Source organism: Palaemon carinicauda, chromosome 21 (assembly GCF_036898095.1).
Source record: "Palaemon carinicauda isolate YSFRI2023 chromosome 21, ASM3689809v2, whole genome shotgun sequence".
In the NCBI taxonomy this organism is placed as follows: Eukaryota; Metazoa; Arthropoda; class Malacostraca; order Decapoda; family Palaemonidae; genus Palaemon; species Palaemon carinicauda.
Window position 1 is genome coordinate 30,241,269 of NC_090745.1, and position 21,901 is coordinate 30,263,169.

The window sequence follows — 21,901 nt, forward strand, 5'->3', positions numbered from 1 at the left end:
GGCGGAGGGACTGAGGGTTTTCGTGAAACCTTTGGAAGTGTGGTTGCCGGAGGAGGTCTGGCCTGTCTGGAAGGGGCCAAGGAGGAAGGCGCGCCAGTTCTTTTAGGTCCGCGAACCATTCTCTCTCCAGCCACCAGGGCGCTACCAAAGTTATCCATAGGTTGTTCGTCCTCCTCACTCTGTTGAGAACTTGTCTGAGCATCCCGAAGGGCGGGAAAGCATACACGTCGCGATTGTCCCAAGGGTATTGAAAGGCATCCTTGAATGCTGCTGCTGGGTCTGGCACAGGAGAACAAAACACGGGGAGCTGAGCATTTAGCCTCGTGGCAAAGAGGTCTATCACCGGCGAGCCCCACTTCAGGATGACCGTCCAGGCCACTGTCGGGTGCAAGGACCACTCCGACCCTACTACTTGGCCCATCCTGCTGAGGCCGTCGGCTAGAATGTTCTTCTTTCCCGGAATGAACCTGGCTGTGACTTCGATCTGTTCCTCCACCCCCCATTCCAGGAACTGAGTCGTGAGACTGCACAGCTCCTTCGACTTCAGTCCTTGTTTCTTCACGTAGGCCACCACCGTGGCGTTGTCGCACATCGGAGCCACGGTGTTTCCCCGGAGTAGATGGACAAATTTTCGGCATGCCCTTTGCACGGCCATCAGCTCTAGCACGTTTATGTGACGGCTCTTCTCCGCGAGGGACCATTTTCCTTTAGCTGACTCGTCAAGAACGTGGGCTCCCCAACCCTCCTTTGATGCGTCCCTGAACAACAGCATCTCCGGAGGATCGATTGCGACGGGCATTTCTTTGAGGTTGTTTGTCCTGTCGTGCCACCACTTCAGGACTTCCTTTGTCTCCGGGAATACTGGGACTATTCTGTGCGGGGAGTGCCCCTGGGTCCAGCGCTCCTTCAGGTTCCATTGAACTCCCCTGAATTTGAGCCTCCCCTGGGGAACCAACTTCTCCAATGACACGAGGTGGCCCACCAATCTCTGCCAGTCCTTGGCTCTCCTGGGCTGGTCCGTTAGGAAGGGATGAAGTATCTGATCCATATTTCACCGGTGTGTGAGGGGGGGAGGGGTAGCAAGCTACCCCTCCCCCTACCCCTGCTAACTAGCGCGGGGTAGGAAACCCTCGTTAAAATCTAATGGCTCATCATTTCAGCTACGCCGAAAGTAATACCCAATGTAAATAGCGTGGTTTGTATTTCGGTTACGGAACAAACAATATTTTAGGAAAAATAGAAGTTACTTTACGGCCAGAGCTTATTTAAACAATACTAGGACCTGGTACTCAACTTTCCAGAAGAAGGCGAGGCTGAAGGCTGCGACATTATGGCGATGTAAGCAGATAAAAGAGGCACTTGGGAAAAATCCGACTTAGTGTAGAAGTTACAGGCGAAAGGATGAGGACGGACGTGACGTCATTTAGCAATGGTGCCCGTTTGTTTACGTCTCGAGTACCAAAAGTAGCCACAGATGAGAGTAACTTTGGAACGGCTCCTCAGTTACTCAGCCCCCTTTCCATATCGAAGTGTTAACTCTATATGGGGTGTACATAGCTATGTGGCGTATTCATATATGCATCCCCTGTTGATATACGATATCCTAGAGGGAAACCTTTAGGGTACTCGCACCAGAAGTTAGAATTCTGTGATAACCTTTAGTTTAATTCTCTGGGAATATCCACTGTAGTTGAATATACCCTAGGAAGCTACTGAAAGAACCTTCCATCAGGACGACATGGCTTGAGCCCAAAAAAGTAAACTGTAATTTCTCTAGCATACATATCAGTAAAGGAAAAACAAAAAAAAGGTGGACCCAAATGTTTCCAGATCTCGCTATGTTAAGGTAAACATCAAAATATCAATAATTATTCCCCAATATTAAGTTGAAAGTTGACTCAATACAAATTCTTTGAAATCATTTTTTAGTGTCCTTATGCACTATACTACTGAACTGAAAATATTACAGTCAGTGATTTCCAAGCTCAAGCTTGATGGATATCCCGGCAAATACAGCTTTACTATGCACATGCCTGCTTCAAGTCATCAGCACCCATTGCCTGCCCTTTCCTGGTCCTAGTTTGAGTGGAAAGGGGCATTATACAGGTATGAGTATATATGTTCGGCCTTTTGGACACTCCGGGTCAGTAGAATGAGCTGCCACTAAACTCTGTTCTTTATTTGCGACCTTTAACCATTACTGTATTAATACTAACCTTAGAATTAATGTGCTTCTTGTTATATTTGAGAGCTGCCCAAGCACCCTTTTTCCTCACCAAATCAGCCTTGTCTTCTGTACCACAAACACCAATTACCTATAATGGAGAACATATCTTATCAGTTCACTTCAGCCCCCTTGGATGGTATGGACTACAGTATTTTCATTCCTTGGAAAACACGGAAGTTAAATGTTGAATGCCACTTTACTGGTTTAGTGATATTCAACCTTTAAATGGGATATTTCTAGCCAATGGTTTTAGAGCTATGTGGCAGCTGATATGCAAGAAGAGCTTTAACTGACAATGAAATATATTTTTTTTATTTAATTAGTCTTTAGGATTTTACATTTAAAGCTTTGTCAATTTGCAATTTCAAAAAAATATTCTAAAGTATACATTAAGGACCGATTTACTATTTTTCCTGTGTACAGTATATCGAATCAATTATTTATTCTAATGAATAAATAATCAATAGATTAATTGTTATTCACACAATAAAAACTATCCCAATTACAGTACAGTATACTTAATATAATTTCAAAAGCTTTTAAGATATCAAATACCCATTTCACTAATTCCTTTTTTTTTTACTCTAGGCAAAAAGCTTCATTTACAAAAATAAATGCTTTAGAATATTTTTGTGGACCGTTAAAAAACTCAACTGGCATGTGTAGTTTCCTCAAAAAAACAGACATATAAGGTCAATACAATATTCATATGATAACTACTTACATAAAGGTCATGATTCAAACATACAACAACTGTTCTAAAAATTACTTTTTTTTATCAGGTTTGAGAGGTTAACTTTTTAAAATATAATTGCATTATTCAGGATGGTTCATCCATTTTTTGTTACATCTGACAAGAACAGGTATCTTAATCCGTTATTGTTACTAGCCAAGCTACAACCCTAGTTGGAAAAACAGAATGCTGCAAGTTCATAGGCACCAACAAGGAAAACAGCCCAGTAGGAAAGGTAATAAGAAAATAGCAAATAAACAACATAAGTCATGAATAAAACAAACAAAATATTTCAAGATCAGAAACAATGTTAAAATAGATATGCCATAAATAAACTATAAAATGAGACTCATGTCAACCTGTTCAACAAAATAAATTTTACAAAAAATGTGAACTTCTGAAGTTCCATCAATTCAACATTAAGGTAGAAAGGGATTGTAAAGCATGACCTTATTTATACATCAACATGATGAAAGAGTAGGCAATTCTGAAGAGAAATGACTCCCTAAAAGATACCCTAATATCTCAATATCCTGTTATTGTTATTACTATTACTTGCCAAGCTACAACCCTAGTTGGAAAAGCAGGATGTCATAAACCCAAGAGTTCCAACAGGGAAAATAGCCCAGTGAGAAAAGGAAATAAGGAAACAAATAAACTATGAAGAGAATAAGAAGTTTTGGAAAGAAGTGAAGAGAGTAAAGAAGGCTGGCTCAAGAATTGAAGAGACAGTGAAAGATGGAAATGGAAGGTTGTTAAAAGGAGAGGAGGCAAGGAAAAGGTGGGCGGAATATTTTGAAAGTTTACTAAATGTTGAGGATAATAGGGAGGCAGATATAATTGCTGTTCCAGGTGTTGAGGTGCCAGTGATGGGAGATGAGAATGAGAGAGAGATTACAATAGAGGAAGTGAGGAGAGCACTAGATGAAACGAGAGTAGGAAAAGCATCTGGTATGGATGGTGTGAAAGCTGAGATGTTGAAGGAAGGGGGTGTGACTGTACTTGAATGGTTGGTGAGATTGTTTAATATGTGTTTTGTGTTGTCAATGGTACCAGTAGATTGGGTTTGTGCATGTATTGTACCACTATATAAGAGTAAGGGAGATGTGCATGAGTGTTGTAATTCAAGAGGTATTAGTTTGTTGAGTGTAGTTGGGAAAGTGTATGGTAGAGTAATGATTAATAGGATTAAGGATAAAACAGAGAATGCAGTCTTAGAAGTACAGGGTGGTTTTAGAAGAGGTAGGGGTTGTATGAATCAGATTTTTACAGTTAGGCAGAAATGCGAGAAATAATTAGCAAAAGGTAAGGAGGTGTATGTTGCGTTTATGGATCTGGAGAAAGCGTATGATAGAGTTGATAGGGAAGCAATGTGGAATGTGATGAGGTTATATGGAGTTGGTGGAAGGTTGTTGCAAATGGAGTGAGTGATTGGTTTCTGGTGAGAGGGATGTGTGATGTCGCCGTGGTTGTTTAACTTGTATGTTGATGGAGTGGTGAGAGAGGTGAATGCTTGAGGCTTGGACGAGGATTAAAGCTGGTGGACGAGAATGACCATGAATGGGAGGTAAATCAGTTGTTGTTTGCGGATGATACTGTACTGGTTGCAGACACAGAAGAGAAGCTTGGCCGATTAGTGACAGAATTTGGAAGGGTGTGTGAGAGAAGGAAGTTGAGAGTTAATGTGGGTAAGAGAAAGGTTATGAGATGTACGAGAAGGGAAGGTGGTGCAAGGCTGAATGTCATGTTGAATGGAGAGTTACTTGAGGAGGTGGATCAGTTTAAGTACTTGGGCTCTGTTGTTGCAGCAAATGGTGGAGTGGAAGCAGATGTACGTCAGAGAGTGAATGAAGGTTGCAAAGTGTTGTGGGCAGTTAAGGGAGTACTAAAAAATAGAGGGTTAGGCATGAATGTAAAGAGAGTTCTATATGAGAAAGTGATTGTACCAACTGTGATGTATGGATCGGAGTTGTGGGGAATGAAAGTGATGGAGAGACAGAAATTGAATGTGATTGAGATGAAGTGTCTAAGGAGTATGGCTGGTGTATCTCGAGTAGATAGGGTTAGGAACGAAGTGGTGAGGGTGAGAACGGGTGTAAGAAATGAGTTAGCAGCTAGAGTGGATATGAATGTGTTGAGGTGGTTTGGCCATGTTGAGAGAATGGAAAATGGCTGTCTGCTAAAAAAGGTGATGAATGCAAGAGTTGATGGGAGAAGTACAAGAGGAAGGCCAAGGTTTGGGTGGATGGATGGAGTGAAGAAAGCTCTGGGTGATAGGAGGATAGATGTGAGAGAGGAAAGAGAGCGTGCTAGAAATAGGAATGAATGGCGAGTGATTGTGACGCAGTTCCGGTAGGCCCTGCTGCTTCCTCCGGTGCCTTAGATAACCGCGGAGGTAGCAGCAGTAGGGGATTCAGCGTTATAAAGCTTCATCTGTGGTGGATAACGGGGGAGGGTGGGCTGTCGCACCCTAGCAGTACCAGCTGAACTTGGTGGAGTCCCAGGCTGGGAGGAACGCAGAAAGTACTCGTCCCCTTTTTGTTTTTGTTTCATTTGTTGATGTCAGCTACCCCCCAAAATTGGGGGAAGTGCCTTGGTATATGTATGTATGTATGTACAGTAAGAGAGAAGTAATGAACAATTAAAATATTTAAGAACAGTAATATTAAAATAAATCTTTTATATATAAACTATAAAAAGAAAAAACAAGAGGAAGAGAAATAAGATAGATTAGTATAACTAAGTGTTACCTCCAGCAAGAGAACTCTACCCAAAGACAGTGGAAGACCATGATACAGAGGCTATGGCACTGCCCAAGACTAGAGAACAATGGTTTGATTTTGGAGTGCCCTTCTAAAAGAGCTGCTTACCATAGCTTAAGGGTTTCTTCTACCCTTACCAAGAGGAAAGTAGTCACTGAACAATTACAGTGCAATGGTTAACCCATTGAGTGAAGAAGTATTGTTTGGTAAGATCAGTGTTACTAGGCGTATGAGGACAGAGGAGAACATGGAAAGGATAGGCCAGACTATTTGGTGTATGTGTAGGTCAAGGGAAAATGAACCGTAACCAGAGAGAAGAATCCAATGTAGTACTGTCTGGCTAGTCAAAGAACCCAATAACTCCCTAGCGGTATTATCTTAATGGGTGGCTGGTGCCCTGGCCAACCTACCACCTACTGTTGGTATGTCTCTATCATCATATTTCTGATGAGTGATTTGTACGACATCAATGCTGCACCAAGTGTCCACACTAACCACAAGAGTAGTTAAGCTGCAATTTCTTATAGAAGCTACTTTCCAATCCTAAGACAATACCAGATAGTAGTTTGCTATCCTTTTTACTGGTATGATCCTACAGTTGCTTGTCTTAGTAATAATTTAGATGCACCCAAGACCAACCTTTAGATCCTGCCCTTACTCAGGGGAGTTAGAATGCCTCTGCAAAGATTGCAGTCAAGTCATGGGCATTAATAGTCACTATATGGAGCTCATCTGGAGAGGAGCTCCTTGCAAAAAAATCTCCTAGAACGAAGCGGTGTCGGGTTCAGCATGTAAGGATGTGTGACACCCAGTGGCCCTAGACTTCGACTCCGAACTCCCTCATAGCTAGACATTGCTCAAGTGGCTGCATTCATGTCATAATCATCCTGTCCGTCTCCAGTGTTCCCTGTGGCGATCCAGCATGGTTTTTATCCCCTTTCTCCAGTAAGAAGAATCCTCATCTACTCATGCAAATGTCTACAACCCCTTTTTATAAGGGCTGCCAACAGAAGAGCCCATGTCCCATCCACATATGGTGCAATCTTAATGGAACTGAACCAATTTACATTAATCCTCATGGCCAAGACAGCAGGCAAATTCAAATTATTTTTGAAGGCAAAAGCAGTAGAGATATTTTCCAATCTCACAGACTCTAATGATGAAAAAACTGGAGGGAGCAAAGGGTCATAATTCAGAACAGAAGACAGAAAGAATAGCAAAAGATGCTGTGAAATGGTCCTAGCTAATTTTTGTTTGGGTATTTGCTAGTCTGGTACTGGTGACTATCCCACTAATAAACAAAAGTCTAGTATGGATGGCCTGTACAAAAAATGCATTAATCTAGCAGACTCAGCTTGATTATGCAAACAAAAAGACTATCATAATTAGAAAATCCAGCAAGATGTTTCCTTACGTGGCTAATATAAAGGTTTAATAAGAATGCCAAGGTATAGCTGGATCTTTACATTGACAATGTTTTTTTTTTTAATTACATGGGGCTCATTTAAAATTCTAAGAGTGATTCCCAATTACAAATTCACCTTTAAGAAATAGTTCTCAAATGTCTCTTCTTCAATAGCATAAAACAATACTGTATTGAGTTATTTCAATATATTTGAGGCCATGTCTATCCTGAAGAAATGTTTTAGGTAATCTATTCTGCCATATTTTGAGCATTGTTCTATCTGGTTTTCAGTAACTGACTCACATCTTAAATTGTTGGAGAAATTCTTTCATTCTATCAAATGCCTTATCACTGATATGGATAACAATCTCGGGCACCGTTGATCAATCAGCTCTCCTGCATGCTATATAAAATATATCATAATTCTTCACATCCTTTGCATTTGCATATTCCCATACTATACCAATCACTACTTGATACCAACCATGGAATTAATTATAATCCTAAGTCTTCTCTTTTATAAACCTCAATACTGAACAGTATTCCCAACCAAATACTTGCAACAGTGGACTTTTTTAAAGTTCAATCTTGGTGCAAATGCTTTTTTTGCTAAACAGGTTGACATGTTTTATTTCATACTTCATCTGCTATTCATCTGTTAACCATTGCTATTTATCTTAATATACAATATTCTATCTTTTTATATCCTATTTATAATTATTCATTATTTCTCCCTTGCTTTTGCTAACACAGCTGCTTTCTCTGTTGAAGCCTTTAGGCTTGTAGCCTTCGGCTTTTCTCTAATTAGAGTTGTAGCTTGGCTAATAATAGTAATAACAATAATGTCTATAATTAAGAAGTTAGAACTATCAACAAGTAATCTTCTTGAACTACTGGATGAGCCTCTTCAACTCCCTGGGATTCACAGGGTTGGCAAAAAGCCTGGATTTTTTTAGAAAAACCCAGCCAGGTTGGGTTTTTTTATAAAAACAAAAAAACCTGGGTTTTACTGGGTGGGGGGAAGTGGGTTTTATGGGGAAAATGCAGGTTTTTTTTCCAATGTCCTGGTTTCTTATATATTCTTCATCAACATATTAGTTCTTTACCTTTACTATTAAAATCTAGTAATCTTTCTATGCCCTCAGTTTCATTTTTATTTTAGCTATCTACTTATGATCCTTGAAAAAATCAAGAGAAAAATTGAGTTGAACAACCATGCAGGTCTCCTATAAGAAAAAGATCCTTTCCAGAGACCAATTTTGAGTCCAGTCTGTACAAATGTTGCAGTCCCTTATTTTAAGGGTTAAGTCAGACCAGGACCAGGTATATAAGTGATTAATACTTCTTTAGCTTAGGCCTACTATGTTAAGTTTGAAAAACAGTAAAGAGAAACCACAAAGCCAAATGACTAATGTACATGACAAAACTTATTGAGCTTGAAATATATTCCTTCTCTAAGTTCTCTGACTTTTTCTTTTTTTAAGTTCATTACAGTTAACTATGGCTGTTTTTATTTTTCCCTTGAAACATTTATTGCATTGACCTGTTATATACAGTCAGCCCTTTTTATTCGTGGGTTCTTTCTTCGCGATTTTGATTGTTAGCGATAAAGAGAACCATACAACCTATTAAATAAAAAACTAATACTGTACATTCACGGTTTTGCAATAAGTACTCTCACGACCCAAACATTTCAAACTGACAGCGCTTCTTAGCAGTCAGCATGCTTTACGTCGTTTCCTCTCTCCACACAGTACAATACCCCATCTTTTGTTCACAAGGCCTCAGTCTTACATCGTTTCTCCTCGTGTGTGCATCTCCTGCTTTGGTCCTTTTTGTGTAGTATCACATTGTGATGAAAAAGTGATGTAAAAATCTGTACATATCCTGTGTTATAGTAATTTTAGTATAAAACGTGATATGTACCGTGCATTACGCTACCCCATCTGTCAAATAGTCAGCGACTCAAAGAGTTGCATCATGCTTCAAACTTACTGGATAAAACTTCATGCGTAAATGGTCAGTGGTGCTGTACTGCTGTATTGAAACCTGGGATTTCGTATTCTCCAATAAAATCCTTTGTTTTGTTTTTTAATCCAGGTCTCGGTAATGCCTATGACATCTAGTTCCTCACTAGCTATCATTGCTCTGAAGTTTTCCATTTTGTTTCTAACTGACTGAACATTGAATTGTGCCACTCTGAGGTAATTTTCTATCTTTTTTCTCTTCCTTCATGGCTTTGCTAGTTTCCCTAATTTACTAGTGTTTTAATTTTACATTTATCTACATTATCCAAGTTTTTTTGCCAAATTTCCTCTATTTGTTGTTGGAGGATTTACTAAGGGTCTAGTTTGTTCTTGGTCTACCGTGTTTATGTAATTGTGCACGCTGAGATTAAGTTGGTTTCCGTATACTCTCTTGCCTTCTTCACTTAAGTGTATTCTGTCTCTTCTGTATAATTTTCTCTTGCAGTAAAAAGTATCCCAAAGATCTATAAATTTCACATTCTTTTTCTGACATGTAGACTTGAGCCTTTCGTTTATCCCTATGGCCTTACGGAGAGTGAAGTGGATGACACCGAGTCTTGGAAGAATACCTATGACTATAGTATTATTGGTCTTGTTTCTAGCCATTTCAACAGTTTTTTCTAGCTGTTTAACCAAAGGTTCTGTTTGGCCAGCAGTATCCTTTCTTGGGAATAGGTCATTGCCAGTTACCTGAACAATAATAGTGGCCTTCTTGTTCTATGTTATAGTTTTACTGACCACTTCTTCTATCTTCTGTGCATTGGCACTTGGATAGGACCTGACCTTTTTCCTCTTTTTGAGCCCGGAGTGCTCCCCCTTGGTCCTTTACCATAGAATCTCCGATTAACAACATCTCTTCTTCCTCTTTCTCTGCTAAGGGGGGGGGGGGGCAACCTGTTTTTGGTATTAATTACATTCCTGTTTTTGGTATTAATTACATTCCTGTTTTTGGTATTAATTACATTCCTGTTTTTGGTATTAATTACATTCCTGTTTTTGGTATTAATTACATTCCTAGGCTGTTGTTTAGTCTTCTTGGCCTTAGCTACCCTTCCTCTAGTGGGTTTCATGAACTCTCTGTTTTTGTTAGTATTTAATTTCCTCTCTAGGTTATGTCCTTGATTTTATCTCATTTAGTATTTCTTGGATACTAATCCCATTTTCTACAACATCATCTATGACTTCTTTATTCCTTATTGCTAACAGTTAGAACTTTGACATGACCTCTTTCAATTGTTTCCTTAGTTCTTGGTTTTCATTTTTCCATTTTTCTATTTCCTGTTCTTGCTGACAGAAGAGGAATACACTATTACGGGGCAGGTTTGCAGTGCACCCTTCTTTGAAGTCTACGCACCATTTACTTATTTGGCATCTTGCACATTTTTGCTTTAACTTCAGTTTCTTACTCATTCTCAATTTCTTTATGATATTGTCTAATGCGTATATGTCTAGAAATCTCAGCTAATAAATTCTATAATTATTAGTTTTGTAACCACTAGTGTAAAAAGGGGGAGAGGGTGGCTGGTAGTTACCCACCTGCTGCCGCATTCACTTGATCCTGGGTGACTTTCATTCTTTTCTGTTCCTAACTTCACATAAGTTTTCCCAAACCAACAGTTAAGTCTCTTTAAAGCTGGGCTGTCCCTAACATGCCACGGCTCCCAACTGAGCAGCACAAGGAAGAAACCAGTTTTTTCGCCAGGATTGACTGTGGAAGGCTAGCGATTACTGGGATTTCTGGACATCTAAGAACAGCCAGAATCTTTTGTACTACTGAGTATTACCAAGAAGCAGCATCTAGGATTTTTAGTTGGCCAGTACTCCAACAAGGCACAAAAGCTATAGTCAACCTCATGAGCAGTTGAGCCTATTTCACTATGAGCCAGTCACAGGGAGTGGTCAGCAATTACGCGTTAGGAATGTGCTTTGCGGGGAACTAATAGCACAATTCCATTTTCTGCTCTGATGCATGAGGTAGCTGTCAGCTCCTTAATGTCTATGTGTGTAGAGTATAGTTATAAATAAGCTGTCATATCTAAATATCTAATTTTTTCTTTAAGCCAGGAGAGATTGTAAGTTGATAGTTTGGATAGAAAGGTGGAGGAAGAGAGAAAAACAGAAATATGAAAATGTAGAAGAGTTAATAGTAGTGCAGTCCTAGTCTGGATGCTCAGAGCTGATCTTAGCGGCAAGGTTAAAACTACCTGGTTGGAATGAAACCTCCCCGCCGCCATCGCCTTCACCTGCATAGCATCGCGCAAGCTCTCACTTCAACAAACAAAGTGCTGTGCCACACACACACAGGGAGAGAGAGAGAGAGAGAGAGAGAGAGAGAGAGAGAGAGAGAGAGAACTTATGTTACCATAAAATAGAATGTAGGCAGTTTAGCAATCAATGGTATATGAAAGAATAGATAATATACCTAAGTTCCAGTTACATGATAAATCTGATACAGCATATCTCAATTCTATTCTTTACTGCCGACTAAATCAGCTAGTCATACAGTAATCTCCAAAGTCTTACATTATTTCAAAGTGGCCATGCTGCCACCAATGAAAAGGATTGGGTAAAGATTTGTTAAGCAGTTGTCAGATGGGCACAGAACACTCTAAGCTAGGAGTATTTTCTAAATGTTGGGTGAACTTGCATATTAAGATAATCCTCTTTGAGGCACAAAGATGCTAAATGTTCTCTTTGTCAATGGATTTCTACATAGACTCCACTGTCTCGCTCCTAAAGGGGATTTGCTGAAGAAGCTCATTCAGCAGGCATCACACATGAGAGTATACAACCCATGAAATACTAATGCTCCACATTGCTTACCTATAATTTAGAATATGAATTTACACATGATACATTATTAATAAACCACAAAAGTATTTTCTTCTTAGCCTTGAAAAATTTAATGCTTCAATATGCTAATAATGACATGTTCTTTCCACAAGACCATAAAAAAAACACAATATTAATGAGAAATACCTTAGCTTTGTATACACTGACAGCCAAGTCTACGGCAGCCAATCCCAAACCTCCAGCAGCAGCTGTCACAAGAACAATGCTGTTTTCATTAATCCCAGCTCGTCTGTTTAGGCCAATGAGAGCAGTGGCATATGTATCGGCTAGGGCAGCCCCGTTGTCAAAACTGACAGCATGATCTACAGGCCACAAATCCTATAAAAAAAATATTTGACATAAATATTTTACTACCTGTATTTTTACATTAAAACTAAATCATTGATTGCTTATAATATCTACAAAAGAAAGATACTTTTTTATCTAAATAATGTCCAAGTAAATATTGACTTGTAATAAATATTTGTATAAAGTATCAAATGCAGTTTCTAAAAAAGGGATTTTGACGTAGGAAAAATCTATTTCTGGGCGAGGGACCTGTGCTGCCCAGTGAATAAGCTCCTATTAGCACTTATTCTTAGGTAATTTACTGCTAAATATACCAGAGAAAAAATGTAAAGGAGTGCTAGGTTAACTAGCTCGCTCACCTATTGGTGTCGGTATGGAATTGGGCGTATAATCCAGAGGTCCCGCACCATTTAGATTCATCCACGACAAAGACCCCCAATAGAGGAGAGCCGTTCAACCCCACTCGGCACCACCAACTCTGCATCCGCTCAGAACCCAACTCCTTAGCACCCAAAGTTTGGGGACTCCAAGGGAGAGGAGCTGGGAGGGTTCACTGGGCGGCACAGGTCCCTCGCCCAGAAATAGATTTTTCCTACGTCAAAATCCCTTTTCTGGGCTTGAACCTGTGCCGGCCAGTGAATATATACAAGAGAAATGTCACCAAACTTGAAAAATAAAGGAAAAAACATAAACACAAGGGAAACACAAGTTACTTTAATCAGAGTTGAGTGCCAAAAACAACTATAAGGGTACCTTAAAAAGAACATAAATCCACTTGGTAGAACAATTGACAAAAAATTAAGGTATAATAATGCCGTGAGTGATGATATATACAGATACTCAGGAGTCAAAAAATTAACAAATATAGTAATAGTAACCAGGTGCGAAACCAACGAATACAAATAGGGTATAAATGAGGCAGGTAAGGGGGAGAGATAAAATGACAAGGAATTAACATGTGAGTTACCTGGGGGTAACTACGCTCCCTGCAGCTACCGTAGGAAATTTAAGGGCTTCCAAATGTTTAAGATAGTGTTTCTTGAACACTGACGGTGACTTCCACCCTGTGTACCTAGAAAGATCCGTAAAATTCATGTGGTGATAAAAGTTCACTGAAGTAGCAACTGCTCTAATATCATGTGCAAGAGGAAAAGAGTCAGGGTTAGCTTGTTTAATAAAATACAAAATTTGTTGCCTGATCCCTTTAATGGTAATGGTACCGCCTTGTTCTCTAACGAATAGAGGCCCGGAGGAGTTAGAGGAGGTCCGGGATAAATAAGACTTAAGAGTAGTAACAGGGCACAGAGACGGATCTTGCGTGAGGGGAACAATTTTCCAGGAGGACCATCTGTTCTGAGGGTCTTCATTCTTAGCTAAAAAGAATTTGTTAGGTGAAAGAAGGACCTTTCCCGAAGGAAGGAACTCAATATGACCCGGGTCTCTTGACAAAGCTGCCAGTTCAGAAATTCTTGCCCCGGAAGCCAAACTCACAAGGAAAAGTGTTTTCCTGAGAAGGGGAATATAATCACAAGAACTGTTAATGGTATCAGAAGCCAATTTGAGCACATCATTAAGGAACCAGGTAACCGGGGTAGGACGAGTAACCGGTTTCAGTCTGGCACAGGCTTTCGGAATTGAAGCTAACAAAGAGTCGGTTAAGTCTATGTTAAAACCCACTAGGAAGATCTTTTTCAAAGCAGATTTGATAGTGGTGATAGTATTGGCTGCCAGACCTGATTCTAATAAAGTTCTAAAGAAAGTGACTGTAAGGTTCAAGTTCATACAGTGTACGTCTGAGTCTATCAGAAATTTAGCCAACTTTTTAACTGCAGAATCATATTGGCGGATGGTGGAATCTCGTTTATCTGATTCTAGGAACAGGGTGTTTTGAGGATCGATATTGGCACCATGCATGGCCGCAAACTTCATGAAGTCCATAAAGTTAGGGCGCTCTGAATGTTTGAGAAAGCGTACACAACGCGTGTTTGTACTATCTGAGACAGAACCGGATTGGGTATCGGGTGAGGACGTAGTCTCAACTCTCGCAGGAGAGGGTACCAATTGCTCTTGGGCCAGTTGGGTGCGACCAAGGCTACTCGTCCCTTGAAGGATCTCAGTTTGTCTAGGACTTTCAGTAAAAGATTCACCGGGGGAAAGAGATAAATCCTTTCCCAGTTGTCCCAATTCTGTGACATGGCGTCTGTGGCGTAGGCCTGAGGGTCTAGATTAGGAGCCACATATACTCTCAATTTGTGGTTGGATTCCGTGGCGAAGAGGTCTACTTGGAGACCCGGAACCCGAGAGAGAATCCACCGGAATGACTTTTGATCGAGTGACCATTCCGACTCTAGAGGGGAGGTCCGGGACAGGGCGTCTGCAACTACGTTCCGGACTCCCGCCAGGTGGACAGCTGAAAGATGCCAACGGTTCGAGGCCGCTAGGGAGAATATGGCTACTAGAACATGGTTCAGAGGCCCTGATTTTGATCCGCCTCTGTTGAGGCAGCGGACCACCACTTCGCTGTCGAGAACCAGACGAAGGTGTTGTCTCTTGGATGGAGCGAGACGTTTCAGGGTTAGTAGAACTGCCATGGCCTCCAGCACATTGATGTGAAATTGGCGGAATAAGGGAGACCAAAGACCTTGAACTTTCCTGTGCTGAGAATAGCCTCCCCAACCTGATAGGGATGCGTCCGTGTGAATGATTAACTTCGGAGGCGGAAATCGAAGGGGAACTGACTTTGACAGATTGTTGGCCTTTGTCCAAGGTAGAAGTCTTTCCCGGAGAATGGGAGGAAGGCGGACTTTCCTGTCCCGGAGCTTCCGATTCGCCCTCGAACGCCAGACACGATTGATATCTTTTAATTTTGCTTTCAGAAGTAGATCCGTCACTGAAGCAAATTGAAGGGACCCTAGGATCCTCTCTTGGAGTCGTCTGGAACTCACTTTGTCTTTGAGAAAGCGTTTGGTGTTCATTGCAATCTCTAACCTCTTGGGTTTGGGAAGACACAGAGTGTGAGATATAAGATCCCATTGCAGGCCGAGCCATTGGAACTTTGGTTTCGGAAGAAGACGGGACTTCTTGAAGTTGATCTGGAAGCCTAGAGATTGAAGGTATTGGATGACTTTGTGAGTGGCTTTTAGGCAATTTTGGGAGGTGTCTGACCAAATGAGCCAGTCGTCCAGGTAGGCTACTACTTGAATCCCTTGATTTCTGAGTTCCTGAACAGGAACTTCTGCTAACTTTGTGAAGATCCTTGGGGCGATGTTGAGCCCGAAAGGCATCACCTTGAAGGAGTAATTTTTGTTTCCTAGGCGGAAGCCTAGATACGGACGGAAGTGTCTCGCTATCGGAACGTGATAATAGGCGTCTGTAAGATCGATAGAGGTGGTGACGGCCCCACGGGGAAGTAAGGTCCGCACCTGCGAGACGGTAAGCATTCGAAACTTGTCGCATTGAATGGACAAGTTGAGAAGGGATAGGTCTAGAATCACTCTTCTCTTGTCCGAATCCTTCTTCGGGACACTGAACAGCCGACCCTGAAACTTCAGGTGTTTCGTTTCTTGTATGGCGTTCTTTTGTAACAGGTCCTGGACAAATTCGACTAGGTCCGGAGTGGAATGCTGATGAAATCTGTTCGGTGGAGGAGGTCCTTGAATCCAACTCCACCCCAGTCCCTTGGAGATGATACTGAAAGCCCAGGGACTGAACCTCCATTTGTTGCGGAAGGCATAAAGCCTCCCCCCTACCCGCTGCACCTCAGTACTGGCTTGAGGAGTTGCCTCCACGTCCGCCTCGGGAGTTCTTTCCTTTGCGAAAGAATCTACCTCTACCTCTGTTCTGGTATGAACCCCGGTGGTAGCCTCTACCTCTGTTATAACCCTGGGAAGAGCCTTGAGCCTCATAAGATTGGTTAAAGGCTGGAGAGGTGGTGGAGGCACCGGGAAGCTGGCTCTTAGGGAGCAGAACGGTGACGTAGTCGTCCGAGGAAGGAGCCTGAGAGGTGGAAGGCTGTGTAGGGACAGCAGGAGATGGTGGGAGAGGCTGCCGAAAAACGGACGAGCTACTTTGCTGTTGCCGGAACTGAGTGGAGGTATACGGGCGGAGCTTCTTCCTACCCCGGGCTTGGTAACTTGCGGGATCATATTTCCGCTTAGGAGTCAAACCCCAACGGGCTTTAAGGCTCTGATTAACTCTTGTAGCCTCTGTCAAGACTTCCTCCACAAGATCCTCAGGGAAAAGATTTGGACCCCAACAAGAGGACCGGATAAGTTTATTCGGTTCGTGCCTAATAGTCGCCTCAGCCAGGACGTGTTTGCGGCACCTACGTTTAGCAAGAGCGAAGTCATATAAATCAAAGTATAAAGACTGCAAAGTAGCCTTATTGAGAGACTTAAAGATACTCTCAGTATCATAAGTTAAGGCTATCGACTCCGTAGAAGTGGCCAAGTTCAAAGTTCGACCAACACGTAGGCGGGAATCATACTCCTGTTTAATAAGGGATTCCGGGAGACGGGGAAGCCGTTCACTAAAAATTACTGACGCACAGTCCGCTGTCAGCTTGCCGGAAGTAAAGGTGGTATGGACATTGTCCCAACACTCATTATCTGAAGGAAGAAGGAGAGAGATCGGATCTACCTCTCGGATGGGAGGAAAGGGCTTCTCCTCCAGAGCGTATTGAAAGGCAAGCTCTGCAATCTTAGTGACGCATGGAGTCACGGTATTCTTGTCCATTAGGAACATTGTAAAAGAACTTTTGTGAGGCGTCAACATGGTATTGGTGCAACCTATGTCATTAAGAAACCTAGCCCAAACAGATTGGGCTTGTTCCTTTGGGAAAATGACGGTCTCTTTGGGGACCTTATCCAGCCGAACCAGAGCTTCCTCGGTAAGCCTGGCATAACCATGAAAGGGAAATGCGAGACCAGGAGGAAAGAATTCAAAATCCTCTAGTGGACGAGTACCAAGACCTTCCAACGTTAACATCCCGTCTGAGAACGGGGAATGAAGAGCCATGCGCCAAGGGTTATTCTTGGTAAACGGCGGAAGTTTAGAGGCATCCGGGATGAGAGAGCTTTGAACTCGCTCCGGAGCACCATGCTCTAATGCCCCAAGTCTCTGACCAATGTTAGAGAACATCGTGTCCATCTTGGCCTGCATTTCTGACACAATCTTAGATTGCATCTCCGACACAATGCGAAGCATGGCTGATTCGGAAAGGCCCGGGTTAGGAGCAGAAGTGGCGGATTGTACTCCCGGGTCGTGAGACTTAGAGGAGGAGCCGGAAGCCTTAGATGATGGGTTTGTATTCGGTTTAAAACCATGGGAAGCCTTGTGGGGCTTACGAGCTTTTGGCAAAGTCCTAGATTTAGATTTATCTTTGGGGGGAACCGGGTGTGATCGGTGAGACGAATCGCGGTCCCCAGAAAAACCATGGAAAGAAGAGAGATCAGATGAAGAAGAAAGAGCGGGGCTGAGGATAGGAATCTCAGCGCCGGTAACACCTGCCTCACTTACCACCCTACCTGCATCCGGATCATCCAACAACATGGGTTCCACATCCAAGTTCAAGGAGGCAACATTGTCTTCCAGATCTCCGGGGGCATCCGACGGATCTTGATCCTGATCAATGAATCCCGAAATAGTGGCATCAATGTCGGCAATGATGGGTGCCGCAACAGCTCTAGCCACAGCGGCTGAAGACTTGGCATTAGGGTAAATCATTGCACAGTAGTCTTCAGAGAGGACGTAAGGCTGCTTTGATTTCACATTTCGGGCAAATCCCCCAACCCACACTTTCAGTGTGGCCCGAGCCGCAGTCTTCTGCTCCGGGGATGCCTGAAATAATAGTGGGAATTAAAGAAAGGAAGAGTCCCGGAGGTCCTTCAAGACCATGGAAATCTTACTTAAATAGTGTATGTATACCAAATAAAGGTAAGAATAATTAGAAAAGACAACATAGCCAACGGGACTCACCGAATCAGATCCAAGGGTGGTGATGAGGTCAAAACAGACCATACAATTATCAGGATGCCAGACTACGATGTCTTCCAGCTGAACTCCGCAGAGGGCGTGAGACCTACACATCGTATGGCCACAAGGCTGGTGAAGAACAGCCGCACAGGCCGTCGTCTGACAATGAACCATCTATAAAAAGAATAGTATATGAGAAACTGTAATTCTCTTAAGTAGGGGCGGGTCCGGAGGACCCGGGACTAAACATAAGTCTAACTTAAGACTAGAGCTTAACTGTAATACTCTTAAGTAGGGGCGGGTCCGGAGGACCCGGGCCTAAACATAAGTCTAACTTAAGACTGGAGTATAACTATTCATTCCGGTTGAGCCGGGATCATAAAGAAGGATGCAACAAAGAATTAACACACATGGTGTCTGACTTCCCGGAGCGAGGTGAAGCCCCGGACCGGGATATATAAAAGTACATCCATAAACTAATACATATAGGAACTCCGGGGTAGTGATCTGTCATATATAATCATAGTAACTGTTATAAAATAAGGGGGGGCGGAACCGTAGATAAGAACCACCAACAGAACCCGGAGGGTTTCGTATAACATAATTAAAAGTGTGATAGGTGAATATTATAAAATAGGGTGCACCGGGATCCTACTCTGTTGACCGGTGGCCAACCAGTCTAGACAGAGACGAAACCACCGGGACACCCGGAGAGAGGACAAAGTCCATAAACACTGAACTACCCCCTCTGTAAGAAGGGAAGGCAACGGTACCCTAGGGGAGGGGGGAGAGAAGCCTAGCCACCAACCTAGCGAGAGGGGGAGCTTGGGGGAGGATCACGTGATACGAAGCAGCAGGGCTACCAACTGACGATCCCCAAACACTACCAAAACAGATCATACGGAGTAATAAGCACAAATATTCATTATAAAAGTAATAGCGTTGAAAAATATATAAATATACACATAAAAAATTAGGGCAAGGCATGCAAAATAATGAATAAATCCCGAAGGACAACAACCTGATGGCTTATATAATAAAAATTGCCGCCCAGTGACGAAGGTCGGCAAGCCATCTACGATACGTAATCTGATATCGGCCCTAAATATGAACCACAAGGGTTCTAAACGCTAAAAAAAATGAATATCCACTATAAAACATATAAAAAATTAAACTAATAATAAAAATAATACACTTAGTAACACCGCGAGTGAAACTAAAAGCTCTCAAAACAGGAGTACCAACCGTAAGCGGAATCGAGCAAGACCGAGATGATCGAAGAGAATAAACTCTTATAACTTAAATATTAAACGATCTAGATTGCTCAAAACACAGCAAAACATAGCTTGGTACTTAACTTAGACGGTGTCTCCTGGGAAACCGATGTAGAAGCCATAATCCACGGAAAATAAGGCAAAAACACAAGAGCACAAACTAGCGGGTTACCACACAGGCGTGCTAAAAAGGAGTTGGGTTCTGAGCGGATGCAGAGTTGGTGGTGCCGAGTGGGGTTGAACGGCTCTCCTCTATTGGGGGTCTTTGTCGTGGATGAATCTAAATGGTGCGGGACCTCTGGATTATACGCCCAATTCCATACCGACACCAATAGGTGAGCGAGCTAGTTAACCTAGCACTCCTTTACATTTTTTCTCTGGTATATTTAGCAGTAAATTACCTAAGAATAAGTGCTAATAGGAGCTTATTCACTGGCCGGCACAGGTTCAAGCCCAGAAATGTTATTTTTATTAATAAAATAAATTTTTGAATATACTTACCCGGTGATCATATAAGCTGTCAGCTCTGCTGCCCGACAGAAAAACCTAAGGACAAAATACGCCAGCGATCGCTATACAGGTGGGGGTGTACATCAACAGCGCCATCTGTCGAGCAGGTACTCAAGTACTCCATGTAAACACAGAACCAATTTTCTCCTCGGTCCACTGGGTCTCTATTGGGGAGGAAGGGAGGGTCCTTTAATATATGATCACCGGGTAAGTATATTCAAAAATTTATTTTATTAATAAAAATAACATTTTTCAATATTAAACTTAGCCGGTGATCATATAAGCTGATTCACACCCAGGGGGGTGGGTAGAGACCAGCATTACATGTTTACATTATTAAGAGCTAAGTATTTTGTATTTCATTTTAGCAGTTATTCAAAATAACAAACATAAAATAAATAAGTACCTGGTAAGGAAGTCGACTTGAACAATTACTCTGCCTTTTTAAGTACGTCTTCCTTACTGAGCCTCGCGATCCTCATAGGATGCTGTGCGACTCCTAGGAGCTGAAGTATCAAGGGTTGCAACCCATACTAAAGGACCTCATCAAAACCTCTAATCTAGGCGCTTCTCAAGAAAAGAATTTGACCACCCGCCAAATCAACCAGGATGCGAAAGGCTTCTTAGCCTTCCGGACAACCCAAAAACAACAATAAAAAACATTTCAAGAGAAAGATTAAAAAGGTTATGGAATTAGGGGAATGTAGTGGTTGAGCCCTCACCCACTACTGCACTCGCTGCTACGAATGGTCCCAGGGTGTAGCAGTTCTCGTAAAGAGACTGGACATCTTTAAGATAAAAAGACGCGAACACTGACTTGCTTCTCCAATAGGTTGCGTCCATTATACTCTGCAGAGATCTGTTTTGTTTGAAGGCCACTGAAGTTGCGACAGCTCTAACTTCATGTGTCCTTACCTTCAGCAAAGCATGGTCTTCCTCATTCAGATGGGAATGAGCTTCTCGTATCAACAGTCTAATATAATAGGAAACTGCATTCTTCGACATAGGTAAAGAAGGTTTCTTAATAGCACACCATAAAGCTTCTGACTGTCCTCGTGAAGGTTTAGTTCGTTTTAAATAGAACTTAAGAGCTCTAACAGGGCACAAGACTCTTTCTAGTTCATTTCCAACCAAATTAGAAAGGCTTGGAATATCGAACGATTTCGGCCAAGGACGAGAAGGTAGTTCGTTTTTGGCTAGAAAACCAAGCTGCAAAGAACAAGTAGCCGTCTCAGATGAAAATCCGATGTTCCTGCTGAAGGCGTGTATCTCACTGACTCTTTTAGCTGTAGCTAAGCAGACGAGGAAAAGAGTCTTTAAAGTGAGATCTTTAAAGGAGGCTGATTGTAGCGGCTCGAACCTTTCTGACATAAGGAATCTTAGTACCACGTCTAAATTCCATCCTGGTGTGGCCAAACGACGCTCCTTCGAGGTCTCAAAAGACTTAAGGAGGTCCTGTAGATCTTTGTTGTTGGAAAGATCTAAGCCTCTGTGACGGAAGACTGCTGCCAACATGCTTCTGTAACCCTTGATCGTGGGAGCTGAAAGAGATCTTTCCTTCCTCAGATATAAAAGAAAGTCAGCTATTTGAGTTACAGAGGTACTGGTTGAGGATTCTGATACCGACTTGCACCAGCTTCGGAAGACTTCCCACTTCGACTGGTAGACTCTAAGAGTGGATGTCCTCCTTGCTCTAGCAATCGCCCTGGCTGCCTCCTTCGAAAAGCCTCTAGCTCTCGAGAGTCTTTCGATAGTCTGAAGGCAGTCAGACGAAGAGCGTGGAGGCTTGGGTGTACCTTCTTTACGTGTGGCTGACGTAGAAGGTCCACTCTTAGCGGAAGAGTTCTGG

General features: G+C 42.2%; 1 protein-coding gene across 1 annotated transcript in view; it reads right to left on the minus strand.

Annotated features, from left to right (window-relative positions):
* Positions 1-21,901, minus strand: part of LOC137615251 (quinone oxidoreductase-like protein 2 homolog) — a 146,767-nt gene that overhangs the window by 34,939 nt on the left and 89,927 nt on the right. Inside the window, exons 5-6 of the mRNA XM_068344972.1 lie at positions 12,134-12,325; positions 2,217-2,315 (exon numbers count right to left, since the gene is read on the minus strand). Coding sequence (XP_068201073.1) covers positions 2,217-2,315; positions 12,134-12,325 — 291 coding nt within the window. The remainder of the gene's footprint in view (positions 1-2,216; positions 2,316-12,133; positions 12,326-21,901) is intronic.